At 36.3% G+C, this 19,863-nt stretch overlaps 4 protein-coding genes and 1 long non-coding RNA gene across 15 annotated transcripts; 3 read left to right on the top strand and 2 right to left on the bottom strand.

The window, feature by feature from the left end:
* Positions 1 to 178: 178 nt before the first annotated feature.
* On the bottom strand, positions 179 to 2,279 carry Fkbp12 (peptidyl-prolyl cis-trans isomerase Fkbp12). Its single transcript, XM_076790163.1, has 4 exons — positions 2,029 to 2,279; positions 1,645 to 1,692; positions 1,166 to 1,352; positions 179 to 774 (listed from the first exon to the last, which is right to left on the bottom strand). The coding sequence occupies exons 1-4, from the start codon at positions 2,063 to 2,065 to the stop codon at positions 717 to 719; spliced, it is 330 nt and encodes a 109-aa protein (XP_076646278.1). The 5' UTR covers positions 2,066 to 2,279; the 3' UTR covers positions 179 to 716.
* Positions 2,280 to 2,475: 196 nt separating this feature from the next.
* LOC143355379 (DGAT1/2-independent enzyme synthesizing storage lipids) lies at positions 2,476 to 5,313 on the bottom strand. 3 transcript variants are annotated; one of them, XM_076790152.1, is made up of 7 exons: positions 5,215 to 5,313; positions 4,800 to 5,112; positions 4,449 to 4,587; positions 4,282 to 4,376; positions 3,837 to 4,198; positions 3,557 to 3,760; positions 2,476 to 3,345 (listed from the first exon to the last, which is right to left on the bottom strand). In XM_076790152.1, the coding sequence occupies exons 2-7, from the start codon at positions 4,846 to 4,848 to the stop codon at positions 3,241 to 3,243; spliced, it is 954 nt and encodes a 317-aa protein (XP_076646267.1). In that variant the 5' UTR covers positions 4,849 to 5,112; positions 5,215 to 5,313; the 3' UTR covers positions 2,476 to 3,240. The 3 variants fall into 3 exon arrangements, with proteins under 3 accessions (XP_076646267.1, XP_076646269.1, XP_076646268.1); XM_076790154.1 differs by having other exon boundaries at positions 4,800 to 5,093; positions 5,215 to 5,295; XM_076790153.1 differs by having other exon boundaries at positions 4,800 to 5,287.
* A 358-nt stretch (positions 5,314 to 5,671) lies between these two features.
* Positions 5,672 to 14,878, top strand: LOC143355999 (uncharacterized). Of its 9 annotated transcripts, none has more exons than XM_076791297.1 (17): positions 5,685 to 5,848; positions 5,950 to 5,980; positions 6,252 to 6,380; positions 6,449 to 6,581; positions 6,658 to 6,771; positions 6,861 to 6,982; positions 7,072 to 7,268; positions 7,347 to 7,495; positions 7,570 to 7,635; positions 7,713 to 7,873; positions 7,938 to 8,882; positions 9,085 to 9,312; positions 9,393 to 9,445; positions 10,647 to 10,750; positions 12,719 to 12,763; positions 12,856 to 13,071; positions 13,507 to 14,878. In XM_076791297.1, exons 3-17 carry the CDS (start codon positions 6,339 to 6,341, stop codon positions 13,773 to 13,775), a joined length of 2,844 nt encoding a protein of 947 aa, XP_076647412.1. In that variant the 5' UTR covers positions 5,685 to 5,848; positions 5,950 to 5,980; positions 6,252 to 6,338; the 3' UTR covers positions 13,776 to 14,878. The 9 variants fall into 9 exon arrangements, with proteins under 9 accessions (XP_076647416.1, XP_076647414.1, XP_076647412.1 ...); XM_076791295.1 differs by having other exon boundaries at positions 5,950 to 6,060; XM_076791301.1 differs by having other exon boundaries at positions 5,672 to 5,980; positions 13,450 to 13,579.
* LOC143356000 (uncharacterized) lies at positions 13,893 to 14,878 on the top strand. The gene is made up of 2 exons (XR_013082600.1): positions 13,893 to 14,082; positions 14,174 to 14,878. It is a non-coding gene; the product is annotated as an uncharacterized LOC143356000 (long non-coding RNA).
* A 1,684-nt stretch (positions 14,879 to 16,562) lies between these two features.
* LOC143355639 (uncharacterized) lies at positions 16,563 to 19,325 on the top strand. Its single transcript, XM_076790655.1, has 5 exons — positions 16,563 to 16,694; positions 17,068 to 17,408; positions 17,793 to 17,986; positions 18,066 to 18,321; positions 18,657 to 19,325. Exons 1-5 carry the CDS (start codon positions 16,563 to 16,565, stop codon positions 19,234 to 19,236), a joined length of 1,503 nt encoding a protein of 500 aa, XP_076646770.1. The 3' UTR covers positions 19,237 to 19,325.
* Positions 19,326 to 19,863: the final 538 nt, after the last annotated feature.

Genomic DNA, 19,863 nt, shown 5'->3' with positions numbered 1-19,863 from the left:
CAAAATCGTAGAAGGTGAGGTTAATATATACATGGAAAAAGAAACAAGGATATAAACATTGTAAAAATGTGAAATATTTATATAAATTGTATTGAAAACCAATTAAGCTTGTTTGAAATCGTTGTGCATTCTTTCGGAGACTAAATGTCACTTGTGGGCTAATAAATACATTCAGAAATCAAAACAAGACAATTTATTGAATTTTTGCATGTGAAGGTCCATCTATTACAATATCAGTACAATCATTCTTCTTTGCATTATTGCAAGATTTTATACAAAATATCCAGGTGATTGTTTACCAAGTACTAAGTAATTGGAATGAACACAGATGTCAGATTATATATCAAACGTTTTAAGATTTATTTAATTCAATTACTCATAATAAGAATGCTAAATTAGCATCAAATCGAGTAATATGAAGGGATAATCTTATTAAGGCAGAAAAGAATACAAGAGGTATTCACATATTCCGTATCGGTCGGTCATTGGGCGTTTGTGTAAAGTTGTAGTTTATAGCTTATTATATAATCGTGCAATAGTGGAACACAAAATTAATGTTTGAAATTTTTGTTTCATTCTTATGAGCAATCGAATTAAGGTTAGTATGTAAGACATACCACTCGTACAATGACTACTTAAGGTAATGCAATTTGAAGCGTTTAATTATCAGTGGTTCTGATGTGTGTAGTCAATTCAGTATACCCTGGGAAAACTCTTCAAGGCTCCACCTTCAACAACTCCACATCAAAGACAAGAACAGCATTTGGTGGAATCGTGTGTCTTTGTCAAGGAGAATATAACAAAATGTATTTCCATACGATCAATCAAAAAGTTTATACTGAAATAAATAGTTCAACATATCGAATTGTGACGAATTTGTTGACGTGTTTTTACCCAATATTAACAAATAATAAAGCTTTTATGAATAACTCAGCTAAATTTTTAAAAAATTTATCATACTTGTACCTTGTTTTTTTGAAAGAAAACATTTAAAATATGTTCGTAACCATAATAGCTGTTTATTACATTTCCATATTACAATTCTATACTAATACAAATGGAATAGACTGCTATTATGGCTATAAACAGTCCTCTGTCAAAAAAACAGATAAAAATATAATAGTATCTACTATATTATAAATATCTATTTTATATTAAAGGATATACTCCAGGATGTCCTCGGCTACCATAGGCAAAGTCTGGTGAGCAAGTTAACCTAGCACGCTCTCCGACACACATTTGAGCAACTCCTTGGTCCCACCCTTTAATAACTTCTCCCTTACCTATTTTGAATTTAAATGGCACCCCACGGTCCCTGCTAGAGTCAAACTTTTTTCCATTGTCAAGGGTGCCTATTAGACATTTAATAAATACAATTAAACATTTTATAAAACTTATTCCTTCATTTGCAGACAATTTTACTTTTAGGCAACTTATTGGTTTATATAATTATATATTTTCAATTATAATCTCATGATTCGCCTGATCACAAGCAATTCTACAACTATTTATAAAAGAGGTTCAATAATTTATTTTTATTCTTGATACTTATTTCAGAACATTGAAAAAAGATATTGATTATTTGTATAGTTTATTTTCAACATACAACTCAATATGCAGATTCTGATAAACACGTTTACCTACCTGTATAGTGAACAACTACAGTCTGTCCTTTTTTCGGATATGTCTGACCTGCACATATGAAACATTATTCAGAGAAATCTCGCATTATAAATGAAAAATAAGGATTATTAAAGTTTAATAGATTCATCGAACATGCTAACAAATACACGAAATCACCTTATTTGGAAGAGACCGTAGACGGGGCATGCTTTTCATAGAATTTCAGGTTGTAAATAAATCCGCGTTGATGCCACTGCGGCATATATTTTAAGCAAGATACAATTAAGAAGATGTAATCGAAATGAAACGAGATGTAAATAAATGGAAGGATAGATCGAACAAGGAGCAACAAGAATAGTAAAAGAAAAGCGAAGAAACGCAGAATATCGAACACAGAATAATTACCATCTCCAGGAGAAAGAACTTCTACATCCACGCCCATGATTACGTATTTTCTGTCGCTGAAATCTGTTCTTCTGTGAAGAGACGAGTAAATTTCGTTACGCAAAGTCGGGCGGTTTGTACCGGTAAGCAGAATTCACATAAACGTGGTCCTTATGGCTGTAAAAAAACGATGCCAGTCAATGCCAGTCCACTGCTGTTCGTTGAATATATGTAACAAGGTATCCGCAGATACCCTCGGGAAAGAAATTTTAACTGAAAAAGCCGCCGGTAGGTTCGCTAGTATCTCATTACTTCCGGTAACATGCAGCGATCAATGCCAATATTTCCGATTGTGGCAAATTTAAACGTTGCTCGCATTATTAGAATACTTTTCAAACAATCGGCTTATCGGTTTTCTAATGGAATGTCGTACACATACTTGCAATAAATTGAATGAAATTTTACAGATTAATTTTTATAATATATTTTATTATCGTTTTCATGTAAAAAATGAATAAATAGAACAACTCAGTTAAGTACAATATGTGATGTATGGAATCATTGACGAATCATAAGTGTACAACAGAAGTACACAATAGAAAATATTTTGATAATAAATAAAAAAGTTCCAACAATTGTAAAGTTATGAATTATAAATATTTATACAGCTTGTTTCGACACATGTACAGAATCTTTGAAAAAAGGTAAAAGAAAATTTAAGAGGTGATTCTTCAAAACAAGACTTACTTATGCTTATTATAACTTGCTTCTCTAGTATTCTATTAATGATTAAAATTTACCCTGAATCACTAATTTTCATACCTTAAATTATCCTATAAATTTTCTCTCGCCTGTTGCCAAACATACTATATAAAGATAAATATATCTATTCAAAATTTATTTAGATTGGAATAAATATATTAATCTAGTATTTTATATCATCAATTAAGGTAAAATTTATAAAATATCTATTTAATAATTAAATAGACAGACGTGTTCTTATGCTCTAAAAATAAGTATCGTACAATTTCACTGGTTTAAAGTTGATATAAGTTATTCCAATATAACTTAAGATGGAGGAAACATTATTAATAATTAATAGAAAATAATCAGCGCTATAGATTAAAAATGCAAAATTTAGAAGTTTAAAAAACAATATAACAATTTTTAAATGCTTTGCCAAGTTGTTTGTACAACTTGGTGTCATAATACTGAAGTAAATGCATGGAGCTATCATTTCTTCTTATCTACATCACATATTCTTTCTAGCAAGGCTAATGATATACTTCCAGGTATTCTCTGGTGTTCTTTTATTAAATCATTAAGTGCATCAGCAACCTGAAAGTAATGGTACATTACTATCGTTTGGTCATTCTTGTTATGGTTTGTCTTTTGAAGAAGGTCACCTGCTCATAGTTATAATATCTGTCCACCGAAGTCTTATTACTTCAGACTTGCAGCAAAGAAGATAGTTATTATGACTATAAGTACATTTCAGGTGCCTTCTTTCAAAAAGCATAAAATGTACATGATTTCCTATTTTTAGTACCTTCGACTGTAACTCGTCTGGTGTAAGACTACTGTCATATGGGATTGGTTTACCAACATACGTTGTCAATTTAACTGGAAATCCTCCATAAATAGGTACAAAAGGAAACCTTGTTGCAGCATATATTCTCAACCACATTCTTCTACCCCAACTTGCACTTCTAAATGCTTCTCTAACATTTCTTGTGAAGAAAGGTATTATGCACTGTTACAAGAATGTTAATGTTTCAAAAACAGTCGAAGTACAAAAAAAAAAGACATATAACAATAAAATAACATACCACTTTGGCATCTAATGCGACCTTTGCGAAACCTACTCGTTTCTTCCACATCAGTTCATAATAAGAATCTCCAAACTGAGCTTCATATACGCCACCAGGTGAGATAGCAAGCATGTTACCTTCTTTTAAAATATTAGAACATGTCTGTATAGTACCAGGAATGACTTTGAGCACGTCAGAAATTATGGACCATCCAGGGCATTTAAAGAGAAATCTATCTGCCACTGAATGTATCAATCTTGAGTTTAAAAGTAACACTTTTGCTATAAAATAATAAAGATCTATTGGAATTGCCCCATGATAATATACAAAAAGTACTGGTTCATCTTTTGGAATATTTTCCAATCCAACTACTTCATACCCTATGAAAAATATAAATAGAATGAACCATAAAAATATATTTAATATGTAGCAACAGAGTCACGGCAATGAATTTACAACGTACCATACCATATCCAACCATGGGCATCCCAAACTACAGCTACTACATTACGAGCTGCATTTCTCCAATCAGTTCCACATGCATTTCTTAATCTACCTCTATTATGAAAAAAGATTATGCACACTTATTGATTTGATTTATTATACATGTTTGAGTTGAAAAATACATACCTATGTAATTTATATACATATAAAATTAACGCTGTCAAATACAATAGTATTACGATCACAAGGGGTAGTAGAAATGTTATCAAAAGCGGCATTAAAAGCCACGATAGCCAAAGTGTAAAGTCCACATCAATATATTCAACTAAAAACAATATTTCATATACCAATTAGGTGTAAATAATTAAAACTTATAAGTAGTGTTAAAAAGATGATTAATAGAAAGTTCAATTAAATCATGAAAGTACTACAGTATAATCATTTGTCAACACATTAATAATACTAATGCTTTCCTAGTTTGTATGTATTTTTGAGAAACAATATGCTTTAAGAATATACATAAAATATAATTTTTACCTATAGTATTTTCTAAAATTGTCCGTAGATTGAACATTGTAGAAAACATGTTTAGATTATAAAAAGAAGTGAGAACAGGGTAATACTTTTACAATGATGAAATATTTGGTATTGCTTTAAGGATCAGCTGCATATTCACTAGTATCACTGAGAAAGTGGAACACTAATGTTTATTGCTGGTTTTCCCACAGCTCTCATTTATATTCTGGAATAATTTCGTCAAACCGTTAATCGACGAGATGTTTATACTTTGTCATCCTAGTTCTTTTTTGTGACTTAACACTTTATACAGCACTGCATGATTTGTAAAATCCTGCAAATATTTATTTATTAATTCTAGATTAGTCTTGCTATTTAATTTATAATACCATTTATGCATAAATCGATTCATTAATAACTCAGTAAAAATAATTACAAATTTAATGAAATGAACGCCAACAGAGAGGATAGGAGAGTGCTTACGCCCGGGGTTTCGGCGTTCCCACTTTCGTGACATCGCCGTTTTTAGCATGGCACAGAACCGAGCAACTTTTAGCATGGAACAGAACCGAGCCACCGACGAGATATCCGACGAGATATTTAGAAAGACTGCCAGCACCGACGAGAAATATCTCGGCCCGGTTCTGTGCCATGCTAAAGCGGCGATGTCACGATAGTGGGAACGCCGAAACCCCGGGCGTGAGCACTCTCCTATCCTCTCTGACATGAAGTCCCATAAGATGATAGGTCTATCCTTATACCTGGTCTGTGATTGCATGTAATCTCTGTACGCTAAAGTTGATTTAGGGGAAGATAGGGACACTAAAACCCCGGGCGTGAAGCATTCTCATTTACCCGAGCATGTATTCGTATATTACGGGTATCCGCTCGATCCTGTCCAACTTCCTCCGGCTCGACCCGAACAGTCGGGTACCCGACAACCCGATCCGACGCATTATACGATTGGTCGGTCCGCTGCCCCACACACTCCAATCTACAATCTTCAACAGTCTCCACTGTACAGTCTACTCGTATACCTCGTCTGTGGTTACACCAAGCGGCCAAATAACGTAATTAGTACTACCACGTATAATGCTTGATAATGCTTCACCAACAGTAATATTGACAGTGAGTAGAAATAGTACGTGATTACTTACCTCTATGATTACAGAGGTTTCCTGTACAAGTGATTAATAGTGTCGGTTAGTGTTTTTAAGAAATTTCATTGGATTCAGTGTTAGCTGTTTTTTGCGTTTATTTAACATAGAATCGCCACTTCTTTGTAAGTTTTATCAAATGATTCGATATGTAAACCAAACAATTTAACGTTTTTACCACTTAATTGTAGATTTAATACTATCAGTCCTAACCTAAAATTCATTCGCATCTAATTTTCGAATGGTTAAAAAATGCAGTACATACATATGTACTTTAACAGAAATGGTATAAGTTTTTTACCCATTTCTTTTCTAGTATTTGAAGAAAAATTTCAAATAGTGCGAATTGTGTTGACGTTATGAAAGAAAAAATATTTGACAAAGTCTCGTATACTTCATCCCCATGGCTAAAGGAAAATTAAGGGGCTCAGACTCTAATAATAAGGTACATTTATGAAATAACAATATTACGATAAATAATGTTTAATATATCGCATTTCTTGTGATAAATAGTTAACAGCATCCAATGCTACTTTTAAAAATGGAGAGACTTATATATCAGAGTTTGAGATTAATGAAATACCACCTAGTGCCCGTACATTACTTACAAAGGGTTACAAACAAGATGAAATCAACTCCTATTCAGGTACGTATCTATGTCTTAAAATATCTTTGTATAATTTAGCTTTCGTGTCTTGTATTGTTTAGTTAATAACTTTTAGGTGCTACTGTGTCAACACGTGGACGTTTTATGACAGAGCAGGAGAAAATACGATGTCCTAATGAACGTCCTTTGTACCTATATATACAGGGTCATACAAAACATAATGTATATTGTATGTTGTCTTTAATCTTTTTCTTGCGAATGTTAGAAAAGATTGTGACAAAAGTACCGTATAGTTACTTTTGCATTGCTTTTTTTCAGTGGCTATACAAAAGATCAATGAAATCATTAAAACAGAACATCAGAGTTCATTAAATAGGCCAAGCAGGTTTACTAATGCACCACCGCCACTTATGAGTTTACATTCTGGAATTACATCTGTGGTATGTAATGTGTTTGTATGGTGATAATCTATTGTGTCTATGTCTCTGTATGATGCGTTTACTTATTTTTGTACACATCATTTTAACAGGAAAAGATTTGTGTTGGAATAGAGAATGCTCCAGAAGGTTTTGATTTACGAGGTAGAATTATAGGTGCAGGTGGAGCAAATTTGTTGTATATTAGAGCAGAAACAGGTGCAAATGTAACGTTAAGAGGCAGAGGATCACAGTTCATTGATCCAGTTTTAGGACCTGAATCGCCAGAGCCGCTTCATTTGTATATAGAGTAAGATCATTGGTACTACCTTCCTTAATGGTACTGATTTTTTAATTGCAAAACACGTTATATGTTTTGTTCATACAGGCATCCAAAACCGGAAGCATTACAAAATGCAAAACAGTTAGCAATTAATTTAATTCAAACAATGCAGTCTGAATTACAGTCATACATACAGCAACAACCACCACCAGTACAATCACAGCAAGTTATAGAACAGTCGCAAATACAACAAAGTATGAATTCAAACTTTTTAATAAGCATCATGTGCGATTATACATTGTTACTATCGCTATTTTTATTTTTATAGCAGAATTTCAAACCATGAACATTGGTACTTTGGGACCACCTAATGTTGTTACTATACAACATCAAGGTAGAGCACATACACTAATAGTTCATGGCTGTTAGAAATTCTATACGTAACTGTTGCAAATTATTGTTATTTCACAGATATAATACAACATCCCCAAAGTAGCGTGGTAACATTGCCAGCAACAATCCTCACTGCTACAGTGGCTGGTGCGCCAGGGTCTGGTATAACAGTTCCTCCACCCGGAGTGCACATTCCTCCCCATTCTGGACCTTTGGTACCACCACCACCACAAGCTCAGGTGAATACGATTGTCAAAGCTGTCATGAATTTTGTTTCAATTCATTAATACATTTCATATATAGGAAATACAAACATTCATGCCACCTCCACCGGTTGGACAAGTGCAATTAATTGGACCTCCATCAACAGTGAGTCAAGTGCAATATCAGATTCATCCTGGACAACCATTGCAAATCCAAGGGCTTCAACCTGGTTCACAATCGTCGCCACAACCTGTGGCTCAAATGTACGTGATGAGCCAACCGCCACCACAAAATCCAGCTCAACAAAACTTTATAACGAGCAGCAGTGCACCGGTTAGTGGTGCAGTTTCTTATGTGTACACGCAACCGAATGTACAAAGGTCTTCTACACCTCCGCAAGGAATAATCGAAGCCGTCAACGTGAATCTACAACAACCACCTCCGGCGGCGCCAATTAACATAACTCAACAACCACCACCGCCGTTGCTGCATCTTCATTTTCCACCTCCGAATTTCCCTCCAAATCAACCACCACCTCCTGTACCGCAAACTTATCAAATACAGTATCAGCAGGTTCAAGCTCCGGTATCGCAAGCACAAACGCAGTTTGTGTTGCAACCAGGCGAACATATGGTTCCACCCCAATTGCAACAAAATCACGAACAATCTCAGGCAGTGGCTCAACATATGTTGCCTCCGCAGTTTGAAGGTCACACTCCTCAGTTTCATCTACAAGTACCTCCTCCATCCACGCAGACTTTTTTGCTCCCTAATGCTCAGTCTCCGCAACACCCACAACAACATCCTCTCACTCCTGGGGGAGAAGTTCAACATCAACAGGATGGACCAGACCAAGGTCCTCAGCCACAGCCTGTTCCACCTCCACAAATTGTACCGCCACCATCGGCTGCTCAAATGACAAATTCTATGAATGTTCTTACTAGTATTCCTCCGCCGACGCAAGCACCACCTTCGCAAAATGCTCCATGGTTGTATCCACCGCAACAACCGCAACAGATGCTACAATCTCAGGGTCAACTGCAGGTCATTTTTCACGTGTCTAATAACGGTCATCACTTAAATGTAAAAAAAGGCCACTAAAAAAATTCGCGTAAAGTATTTTTCAAGAAACTATATCCTACATAAATTTCATTAATATCGGCGTGTTACACTTACGTGATGTCCCTTGTAAGTTCAACCAATGGCACCTTTGCATCAATCAAAATGAGAAATGTTTATTTTGCAGGTTCAGATGCCACCTGGAAATATACCTCTACATAATGTACCTCCCCCACAAGTTCAGGCACAGATACAATACCATGCTCAACATATGCAGTATCAAAATGGCCATATGCCACCGCAAGTACACTACACTGTGCAGCCACCCCCTCAACAGTTCGATCAGAAACCTGAATCACCGGAACAAAAATCTCATGGTGTAAAAAGAAGGTTTTCAGATGTTGAAGCAAATCCGGTAGGTTCTCGGGATTATAGTGTTTTACATTTATTATTACCTTTTGACGATTTGACCAACCGTTTTCTTGTAAACTATAGGAAGCGCCACCATATCAGTGTGGTCCTCTACCTGCTCAGCGTCATGGAACAGGGTAAGTAAAATAATTAATAGACAAATTTAGTTCTGTACAACTAACTATTACATTTATATGTATGAGAAGTGAACGTTTTGCGATGTGCAAAATTTAATTGCATGAATAAAGCAGGTTTAAAGAATTTTAATTATTTAATACGTATACGAATGTTCAAAAATAGTATTCGGTACATTTATTTTGGTAAAGTCACTTTGATGTAACATTCGATCAAATTCAAGTCTGAGAATAGTTTTCAATATTATAATTATAGTGAATACATTTTTTATTTCGTTATTTATTCCAATTATTCGACATACTAGTCCTAAGTGATGGTTACTATACTACACTAATTTTTTAGATGTAAAAATTGTAAGTTAAATGCAGCAAATAATGTGCTTAAGTACATGCACTCGAATACATTAAATTTCTTTCAGAAACCTGCTTTGATCAAGATCTACCAAAATCAGTATATAGGAAGGAAATGCTTTCAAATACTCAAAAACATAGTTACACCTAGATTTTTTTCTCGTTATTAAAACTGTTAGCATAAAGACTAAAAATATTTGATATTATAGTATAAGGAGTATTACTTTTTATTGCTGTCAAGCTACAACTTGGTAAAGAAAATTCTCATATTCGCAATCAATTTAACTATAAACAATGGTCTTGTTCATAAGTATATCAATTACAATGGAAGTGCACTTAATAAGTCAACCAACATTGTTTAAAGAAAGTGATTGTGAATATAATAAGTTTATTCACAGAATATTATGCCGGACAAAGAACTATATTTACATTGAGTTTTGGTAACAATTTTTTGTAAATACAACACGAAGAATATTTCTAAATTTATTGTATCAGTGATGTAACTAGTAGAAGTTTGTATATAATACATACCTTTATGATTAGTTATAAGGTCTCGGCTAAAATCATAAGTAAAGAAGAACCATTATTTGTAGATTTTACTGTTTTACAGATTAAATATCAAATGATTGGACACATTCGTGATAATAATATTCTGTGTGAAAAATACAACTAAATACGTACTGCGTTATAAAGATTTTGTATCATTAACTGTGACCTGGGGATACCAGGTACTTTTAATATTTCAGAAATATCCATGCCAGCTCGTCAGGTGATATTTGCTTAAAATTTTGAAATGTTTATCTGTAATGATCGAATCTGTGTTAATAATTATGTAACTGAATTGTTTAAGCAGAGAAGGTGATCGGCAGCAACAAGTCTTACATGGTCCATCACCAACAGCTGCGGGTCTACCTCATGGAGATCGAAACAAGCTGCTAATGCCACCTCCACATCCAGGTCTGTAACTAAGAGTATTCAAGATGAAAGAGTGCTGGATACCTTTTGGAAATTAATGCATGATATGCATTGGATTTCTTATTATTAACACTTTCAGGGCCGCACATTTAACATCAATTACTCTCGCATAACGCACACTCTCTGTATTGTATATTTTACTGCCTATTGCCGGTCCCTTTCACGTTCATCGTGAAACCATAATACAATTTATTAAGAGAACATTGAAGCTGCTATTGAAAATTTGTAATTTAATCTTTAAGTAACTTTTTATTACCAATTAACTTATTTAATGTCTACTTTTACTAGCTAAATTAGTAAATGGAAATAAATTTTTGCTTTGCAGCATTGGAAACAGAAATGACAGAGTATAACCTAAACCTTCAAACAGTTACATAAAGTTATAATAAATAATTCTTTTTTTAGACCTTATAAGCGTTAATTTTGCTCACAATAATAGGTATTACTATGATACTCGTATATATAATTGTTGGCAGAAAAAAGTCATAACTATTGTGATGCCATCTGATAACAGCCAGATAGAAAAATCATGTGTACGTGACAGCGGCCGTCAAAATGTGCAAGTCTAACATCAGTAAAATAATTAAGAAAATATTTACAGCCTTTCACAATACACTGTTTATGTACAATGTGTCTGTGATTTGACAAAATGATTATATTGTTATTTCAGATGGGTATCTAGCATTGTTTCTCAATACTCTTAGCCTGTAGTATATTATATACTGTAAATATATATTTTGCTAAACAGTATGAACTTCTTATTCTTAATTGATACATATTAGCGACCTGTTTTTTTTTCATGTATTCATTCGAACACATTGCAGATGGGCGACAGGAATATCTCCAAGGTTTATGATTCTACAATGCAAATTGCTTTTGATTTAACTTTATTTATTATTATTTAGAAGTTAACGAGTCTTTCGCTACACTGTATGATTACGATAGTTAACTTGAATGTCTTAATTTTAATGCTTTTTCATCATATATTTTTGATAGAAATGTATGTATTTTCAGAAATCGTACAAGAAAGTGATTTTACATTTCAGTGATTGCTTTTGACCGGTATTAACTATAATTATTATTCTTCGTGTTATGTTAAAATATATGTTTTAATATGAGTATTTTAAGTTTAACAAATTATACTGCCAAGGTCATATAATCTGCGCGGATCAGACGTCTGAAGCCGAGCATGCGAATACACGGAGTAGCAGCGCACGTTATCATGTGAATGTCAATGGTTCTTACTCTTAAAAAGTACTCATTCTAGTTTGTTATGCGTGCAAAAAATTTGCAGACGTACATTGGCTCTCGCTGAATAGCTGCATACCATTGATTTTGTTACTTGTTTCTATTTTACAGTAAACTAACCGAAGGTTTTGAGGGCTGTATCCACCAGAAATCCGAATCTCGTTGAACGCAAACGTGTTTTTAAACATGAGTTTTATTTTGCAGATGTCAAGTTAGATCAAGAACACTAAATAAGTAGGATAAACGCGGTATGGTAATGGCGAACGCTCGCAATCAATGCTACGAATCTGTTTACTGTCTGTTTTCAGCTACTCATAGCGATTATAATCATTATTTTTTTAGTTAGAAATGGCCAATGATTTGAAATATTGTTAGTCCAGTATGCAATTTTATCACTTTACGGTTTGATATAATTGGAAGCTTCATTTAAAAAGAACTAAAAATTTTCTTTCATCGCACAGTGTTCTTTTGAGGTGAAAAATAAGAAGCAGTAGCAGTTGATTATCAATTCGAATGGAAAACTGTCATCATGAGAAAAAAAAATTATTTTTGCAGTACTTTAATTCTACTAGTAACGTTTAGCGTCATTTACAATATTTCATCATGTTATTTGCCATATTCAAATATATAATGCATTTTACATACAGCTGTTACGCATCCTTCAATAAAATTCTTTTTATTTCATGAATTGCCGTTATTTAGGTGAAAAACGGAGCATGGACCAAAAACCTGCAGGCATAAATTCAGGTATACTCAATATTTTTTACAGTATAATTTTTTCATCAATTTTATGTGTATTGCAAAACAAGATTCCTTATATGCTTGTGTTGTTGTTATAGGAAATGAGCAGAATCCAATAGGAGATTCTGTAAATATTCATGCTGGAGGTGGTCCGCCTCTTCCTCCTCCACTTCCACCACAAGCACCATGGCAAGCACATCATGTCAGAGCTCCATGGGGTAGACCACCACCAATGCCAAGAGATGGAGACCATCCAGGAATGTGTCCCACTTTACCTCCTACAAATATGCCACCACCTCAGATTAGACCCAGAGGTATTCCCAAAGAGCCATGACAATGATTATAATTACGTTTGTAGTATTATGGAATTTGGAAGTCTTCAATGTTTAACTTTCCAATAAATTAAATAACATATCTTTGTTAAGCTTTGTAAAACTTATTCGTATGGTATAGTATTATAAGTGATGTATATCCATACAGTTTTTAAAAATTCTGCAAAGATATGTTATTATTATTAACCAAAACACAAATTACTTAACGAAGTCACATATAGAAATGTTTGAAGGAGTTCTTGATCTTTAAAAAGCACTAGACGTATGAACAAATTATTTTTCTGTAGTTCACGTGTTCCATTAAATAGAACACATTTTTCAATTAAAGTGACACACTGTAATTACGATTGTAACTTCTAGGTTCCATTAGGTGTTGAATGCATGAAGTAATGACCCGATGTTCTTGTGATTACTTAGGACCTGTTGAAGGCAATCGATCGCCTGTTCAAAATGCGATGCTGGAGCACCCGATGAATGTCGAGTATAATCATATGCCACAGTACACGACAAAACCTCCCCCTTACAATTCACACCCTTTGATGCAATCCATTTGTAATCCACCGCCGCCTCCTCCACCGCATCATCAACAGCGACCGCAGCATCCTCCTCAGTCAATGCAGCATTACCAGGTGCCAATTTCTCAAGCATATCAGCCGCCGACTTCTTGTCCGCCGTGGATGAATTAAAAAGGAAACAGAAATCATGACACTATACGTAACACGCGAACGATGCTCTTACGCTAGTACCTTATAAAGATAGCTGGTTGCGGCCCCTCCGATTACATCGGTGCGCTTCCATTTCAAATGCTATCGACATGCGTTGGAACCACGTTAAACGGACGAACGTTGCATTACGTTGTCTTCATTCAATTGTTCCTTGCGAATGTTAATTATAATTTAAATATCCGTTACGTCGGAAACGTCACTGTAGAATGTGCTGTTCTGCAAAACGAAAGCTGTGTACATGCTATGAAATTATTTATAGCGCTCCAATGTAAGGCTTTAGGTAGCGAAACGCTAGTAACGAATTTATAAGTACCGTGTTGAATTCTGAGAAGATTAACACGATTGTCTGATCAATTTAGATGTGTAACACCAAGACGCGTTGATCCACGGTTTTTAACGAAAGACTACTTTTCTGATTGTTGGTGCAAATGCGGGTGCATATAGTTAGAACGAAATAACTGGCATTTGTTCCGAGAGCGATGAAATGCTTTTAATATTCACGCACACAGACACACCACGAGGAAGATCTAGAAGTATGTACTTTTTGTATTTATAGGACGTAATTAGCCCCTTCTCGAATTTGCCGTACGCCGTCTGTTTCTTTTCTTTGCGGTATATGTACCGTACTGTATCATCTGTTTATAGACAATACGCATGCGGCGTATGGGATTTTGTATGCAAACGTGAATAAATCGTTGCTGACGACCCTACAAAGCGTTATCAACATTCACGGGGTCCCTTTTAGCTGCGAACAGTTCGCCGCGATCGCGCGCATGAACTGCTCCGTGAACAACTCGAGATGAATGTAACAAATTAATCACTATTATAGTGCAATGTCTCTGGTTTTACAATTATGTGAACAGGGTCACATAGGAATTTTTAAAAATAATATGACGTATTAGTGTTACACGATCATACGACAAGTACGAACCGTTTGAATTTGGATTGATGTATCAAATTCTTCATCTTGGGTTAAGTCATCGTTTTTTTATGATTTAGTTATAGTAAAATATATTTTCCGATGGAATATAATTTTTTGAATAAATTGATTTGATCACGATAAATCAGTTGTTCCATTCCTTTCAACCAAATAAATTGAAACCTTGCTATTAGACTGTGGATCTTCATGCATTAATGACATCAACTGGTTTGTAATATACAAGAAAACATTTACATCAGCGACGGCTAAGGACATTTCTACATTCTCTTTACCGTTAAGGAATCTTTTGGTCGTTGTTCTACTCTTTCCTTTGGTTTAATCGTTTATGAAAATTGGATTTTGTATATTAATAATATATTATTATATTATTTTTTGTATTATCGTAAGATCTTATCACCAAGAATTAGTCGCATAACATCGGTCTAAAAGTTTATGCGATGCACAGAATTATTAAAAATTAAACATTTTTACAGGTCAAATTGAATCGAACATAATACGACGGTAAGATATAGTTACTTCTTATCAATCTATTAATACACATAATTACAGTATAATGCTTAGGATGCGCCGATTGATGGCAACCCGCTGTACACCGGTGCATTTATGCATGTCGCATGTTGGTGTCTGAGAACAGCTGTATGAGGGGAAATCATTTAGCCGGCGCAATGTAGAAGCAACTCTGAGCTGCTGCTAAGGCAATTAAAAAGTTTTGACCGATTTAGAATCGTTTGTGACAGCAAAAGCCGTATGTATAATCAAGAATGAATTTTTTACTGTAATTCTTAGTAGAAAAATTCATAATTTTAAATAACATTTAAATTCTACTGAAGTCTGAACATGTTTGGTGAACGCTTGAGTAAATTATTCAATTTTAGAGCTTATTGGCATGCACGGAGTTAAATGTTTTTAGTATTAAAAATTAATGTCTGTCAATGTTACACTACGTTTTTGCTAATATTTTTGGCCTTACGTTACTTTTAACGGTACAAATATCGTTTTACTGGATCCTCTGATCTTTTAGTATCGATCTCAGTCAGCGATGTCGTTAAAACGGCACTGTTTCTGCTATCAATGGGCCATCGTTCTAATTAAAGTCGTTAAACGGTCGAACACAGGCACCTACTCCGATCGAATATTGGCCTAGGTTTCCCATGCCGCGCGAAATTCTGTTTAATACAAATCCGATGAAGTTGTACACCGGTGAAATTGTCTGTCGTTATATGGGGCGAATGGGGCGTGTTAAAGGGCGCAATGAAATGGTGCGCCGTAAAACGACGGCCGTTACAACGCGTAATTAAAAAAGGACGTCAAGATTTTGCGGCAAAATACAATTGTTCAAGAAACATATTTCATGGCTGAACTAAATTGATCGTAAAGAACTTTTATTTATGCGAACGGTCGGCCTTATATCGAGCATGTGTTTGTCAGTACAGGGAAAATTACACGCTCCGAATTGTCGGCACGTGCTAAAAGCGTAATTTCGTTTTCATACCGATTTAACATTTACCTTCATCAGAGATAATTCAGAATTAATTATTACTTTGTTCGACATCCTTCTAGTCGGATACAGTAAAAAACCAACGTGGTAATCGTGACTCACACATGATCTCCTTGTCGCTTGTTAGTCAAAATCACTAGATCGATTAAAGTCCAGTTCGATGTTTCATAAATCAATAACAGAATGAAGCGACTCACTTCATCGTTCAGTCACCCTTCCATCAACGCAACCGTACCGAAATATCTCGAATTACTATCATAGTTAGTTAAAATCGGGGGAACGATCGGTTCGATCCGAACTAATTCTAGCAATGTCTCAGGTTTGTCCGTCCTCGTCGCATCAGCTGGTCGCAGCCGCCATTGCTTTCCAACGCGCCCGCCGCAGGTTTCCCAAGAATTATGGGCTTTACGGTAATTTCGAGGACACGACGAAATTCGACAAGGTAACCAGAGCTCCATAGCACGAACGTGAAATTTTACTATGACTTTTCCGATTCGTAAACCGAGAAAACGAATATTAGAAATATTAGAAAGCTTAACCCTTAACGGTCCGGAAGTATTTCAAGTTTACTTCCCACCAGGTCCAAGCTATTTTTCATACGAAGAGAAACTGTGGACTCAACATTTTTATACCAAGTATAGAAAGGAAAATATTAATATTATTAATTAATTTTTGATTTCTGCCGCCATATACGCGGCATCGGACCCAGTAAGTAAAAGTGCCATGCCGCTTATATGGCGGCATTGGTCCGTCAAGGGTTAAACTGAAGTAACCAGGCGGTTCTCGTAGTAAGGTTTCGCTGCGAATAAAATTAGGCCGAAAGCGTGGCAGAGAACGAGGAGACACACGAGCCGGCGAACGCGTCGTTTGCTTCAAGAAAATGCTCGAGCTCGAGACCAAGCCGCGCGGACACTAAAGCAGTCTGGAGCGACGAGTACGGCGAAAGTGGCTCAATCAAGGAAAACTTACTCGAGAAACCAATAATCTGCAGTTGCTGTCGTAAACGCAACGAGGCTGCAAAAGCTAACGAACCGGCGAACGCTTCGAAGACAACGGACCAATGTAGCGCGGGGGATGCGCTTGATATCGTTCCAAGCAAAGAGTACAACGAGATATCAAAGAAAGGCGATCCCTCGAAATCGGAACAATTGGACAAGTACGATATTCTATCAGACGTTTTAGCAGGAAAAATGTTGCACCGAGCTACAGTAATCCCTGGATAACTGTCGCGTTTCCTACCAGACAGTCTAGAGTCGCATTTTATTCGTCACTGTCTCTTGGGACTGGCAGAACTTCAGAAACACTTCTGTTTCGAGATAAATAAATAGAATATGGAATTGCTAGAACGCGTTCCGGTTTATTACCGAAGCGAACATCGTTATAACCCGATCTGCCATAAATGCATAAAATCCGCAGTCTAATTATAAGCAGCGAAGGGGATTCGTAAGAAATTCGATGTCCTTAAGACTGTTCAGCGGAATATCCCGGCGCTCGTCGTCTACGACTGAACTTTTTGCACGGCGACTTATTTTATTTCCAGCTCTGACGTAAAAATGATGAAAAGTTTCATAACGGAGTCCAGAAATTCTAGCCGTTGCCGCACTTCGTATTCCCATTCACGAAGACGAAGCCCGAAAGAAACTTCGGCCAAATTGGATTCCGTTAATCTTCTATACGACGAAGGCTACGATCGGGTAGACAACGTTAAAGGCACCAGCTCGCCGGAGAAACGGAGTAAGTTGAGATTCCTCGCATTCCTGAATCACGGTGACGCCTCTCCGATGAATTATCGCGATAATTTCGCTTCGTTTAGAGTGCAACATGGAGGAACACTGCTGCGGAGGTGCCAGCTGCAGGTCCGATCGCCGGGACTCCCGTTTGAAGTTGAATCTTTTTGGACCGTGCAAGGACAACGCGCACTCCACCATCCATCGGGCTTGCAATCAGCATTGCGCGAAACATTCTAACGTCGACCTGTCGCGGCCACGTCGAGACTTTTGTCGGATTCAGAATCGATGCTGTTTCGGTCAGAACTGTTGTCGTCATTGCAACGGAGAAGATTGCCGCAGGTGTCGTTGTTGGAGCATTGTTCCGTCTACGCCGAGTTTGAATAAGAACGATCAGGCACGTCTGTTAACGCGTTGAACGCCATGGCGGTCATCGGTGACCGACGCCATTGTATCGCTTAAGAATGATTCTGAAATTAACGCCACTCCGTATCAATCGATTACTGTCGAAATTAAGTAGATCACTGTTCTTCTCGAGTAATTAACAAATTGCCCATAGTAACGCGAATAAAGGGAAATTAATGAAACCTGCGCGAAGCACACGAAATTCGCACGGCATTCAACGCGTTCATAGACACAGTCGCGGTTCGTCTGCAATGAACAATTGACCTTTTCAGTTGTTCGACGAAGGAGAAGCCTCGCCTCGCCTCAGACACCTGTCTCTGTTCGTCGAACTCGATCGGCCAAGGAAGATCCTGCAGAAGTCGCGTCGCATGCGAGTCGATCCGTTGTCGCGATTTTCATTCGAAGGATCCAGAGAAGATATCGACCGTTCAGGAGCAGAACGACGAGGAGTACGACGATTGCGTGGCCAAGATCGATCACAAGGATTCCTTGTGCATCCTGGTGGAAAAGTACAAGGCCAAGGCCAGCAAGAAGTGCAAACACAGGAAGTACGGGGGTGAAAACGATTTCTCGGACGATCGGGCCAAGGACGACTGCGACAAATCGTTCGCCTCCGACGCCAGCGGCCAAACGGATGAGAACGCGAATCCGAGAAACAGGGAGAGATACTTGAACAGCGATAGTCATCGGTTTCAAGAGAATCGCCCGTCGACGGGGAAACCGTGCCGAGCCGGTTGCGTACCGATTTTCCGGGAGGGGGACTGCAACCAGCTAAAAAATCTCAAGTCTCGCTTAGTAAAAACCGGAACATGCTGTTCGGCGAAGGGCACACCGTGGCGGCACACGTTTTAGGTCTGACCAAATCTCAAGTTGTTCTATTCGTTGTGTTTCTAGGACAGTTTCTCATATACGTCGCGTTTTTCTACAAAAAACAAATATTCTGTAATAGTTCATGCGTGGGTTAAACTCGAGCTTATTACATGGGATGTTGTTACCAGATCTCTGAGGAAAATACAAATTTTACTGTCGTAAATGCTATTATACAGTTCTTTTTTTTTTTTAGATCGTAGTGTAATTTCAGGGTGACTTACGAGTATACACGTATATTTTATAAGTCTGCTTTCGTTTTGTATCATTATAGACAATAGTGGTTGTCGTTATTTAATAAAATTTCAACTTTTTGTACGATATATAGTTTCGAGAATGTAATACGATTAGAAGAAGCTGTGGAGATTATTTTGCGATAGGTCGACTCATTACTTACAAACTTCTGTTAAGTTTTTCCTAAGCAAAAGCAAGTCAATACATTAAATGTAAAGATATATACCTCGGAATTTATTTTTCATGTTAAGCTAGGTTTATGTTGAATATTATTTAATTTCATGTCGTACATTTTTTTCGTGTTGAATCATCTCCTTTCGGTTATTCCCATTGATAAAATTAGCAATAAGATGAATTTTTATTGTAGAAGTCCGTTTC

The sequence above is a fragment of the Halictus rubicundus genome, chromosome 7 (assembly GCF_050948215.1).
Source record: "Halictus rubicundus isolate RS-2024b chromosome 7, iyHalRubi1_principal, whole genome shotgun sequence".
Taxonomy (NCBI): Eukaryota; Metazoa; Arthropoda; class Insecta; order Hymenoptera; family Halictidae; genus Halictus; species Halictus rubicundus.
This window is presented reverse-complemented; position numbering and strand designations above follow the sequence as displayed.

Coding starts and splice junctions, on each gene's coding strand:
- Fkbp12 (XM_076790163.1), bottom strand. CDS start 2,065: ATGGGCGTGGATGTAGAAGTTCTTTCTCCTGGAGATG. Junction 1,693..2,028: donor AGTTCTTTCTCCTGGAGATG/GTAATTATTCTG, acceptor TCATATGTGCAG/GTCAGACATATCCGAAAAAA. Junction 775..1,165: donor AGCCGAGGACATCCTGGAGT/ATATCCTTTAAT, acceptor ACAAAGACACAC/GATTCCACCAAATGCTGTTC.
- LOC143355379 (XM_076790152.1), bottom strand. CDS start 4,848: ATGTTTTCTACAATGTTCAATCTACGGACAATTTTAGAAAATACTATA. Junction 4,377..4,448: donor TATGTATATAAATTACATAG/GTATGTATTTTT, acceptor TTTTCATAATAG/AGGTAGATTAAGAAATGCAT. Junction 3,346..3,556: donor CAGACGAGTTACAGTCGAAG/GTACTAAAAATA, acceptor CATTACTTTCAG/GTTGCTGATGCACTTAATGA.
- LOC143355999 (XM_076791298.1), top strand. CDS start 6,339: ATGGCTAAAGGAAAATTAAGGGGCTCAGACTCTAATAATAAG. Junction 6,983..7,071: donor ATTCTGGAATTACATCTGTG/GTATGTAATGTG, acceptor TCATTTTAACAG/GAAAAGATTTGTGTTGGAAT. Junction 13,072..13,506: donor ACCTCAGATTAGACCCAGAG/GTATTCCCAAAG, acceptor GTGATTACTTAG/GACCTGTTGAAGGCAATCGA.
- LOC143355639 (XM_076790655.1), top strand. CDS start 16,563: ATGTCTCAGGTTTGTCCGTCCTCGTCGCATCAGCTGGTCGCAGCCGCC. Junction 16,695..17,067: donor ACACGACGAAATTCGACAAG/GTAACCAGAGCT, acceptor GAATAAAATTAG/GCCGAAAGCGTGGCAGAGAA. Junction 17,409..17,792: donor AAATCGGAACAATTGGACAA/GTACGATATTCT, acceptor TTTTATTTCCAG/CTCTGACGTAAAAATGATGA.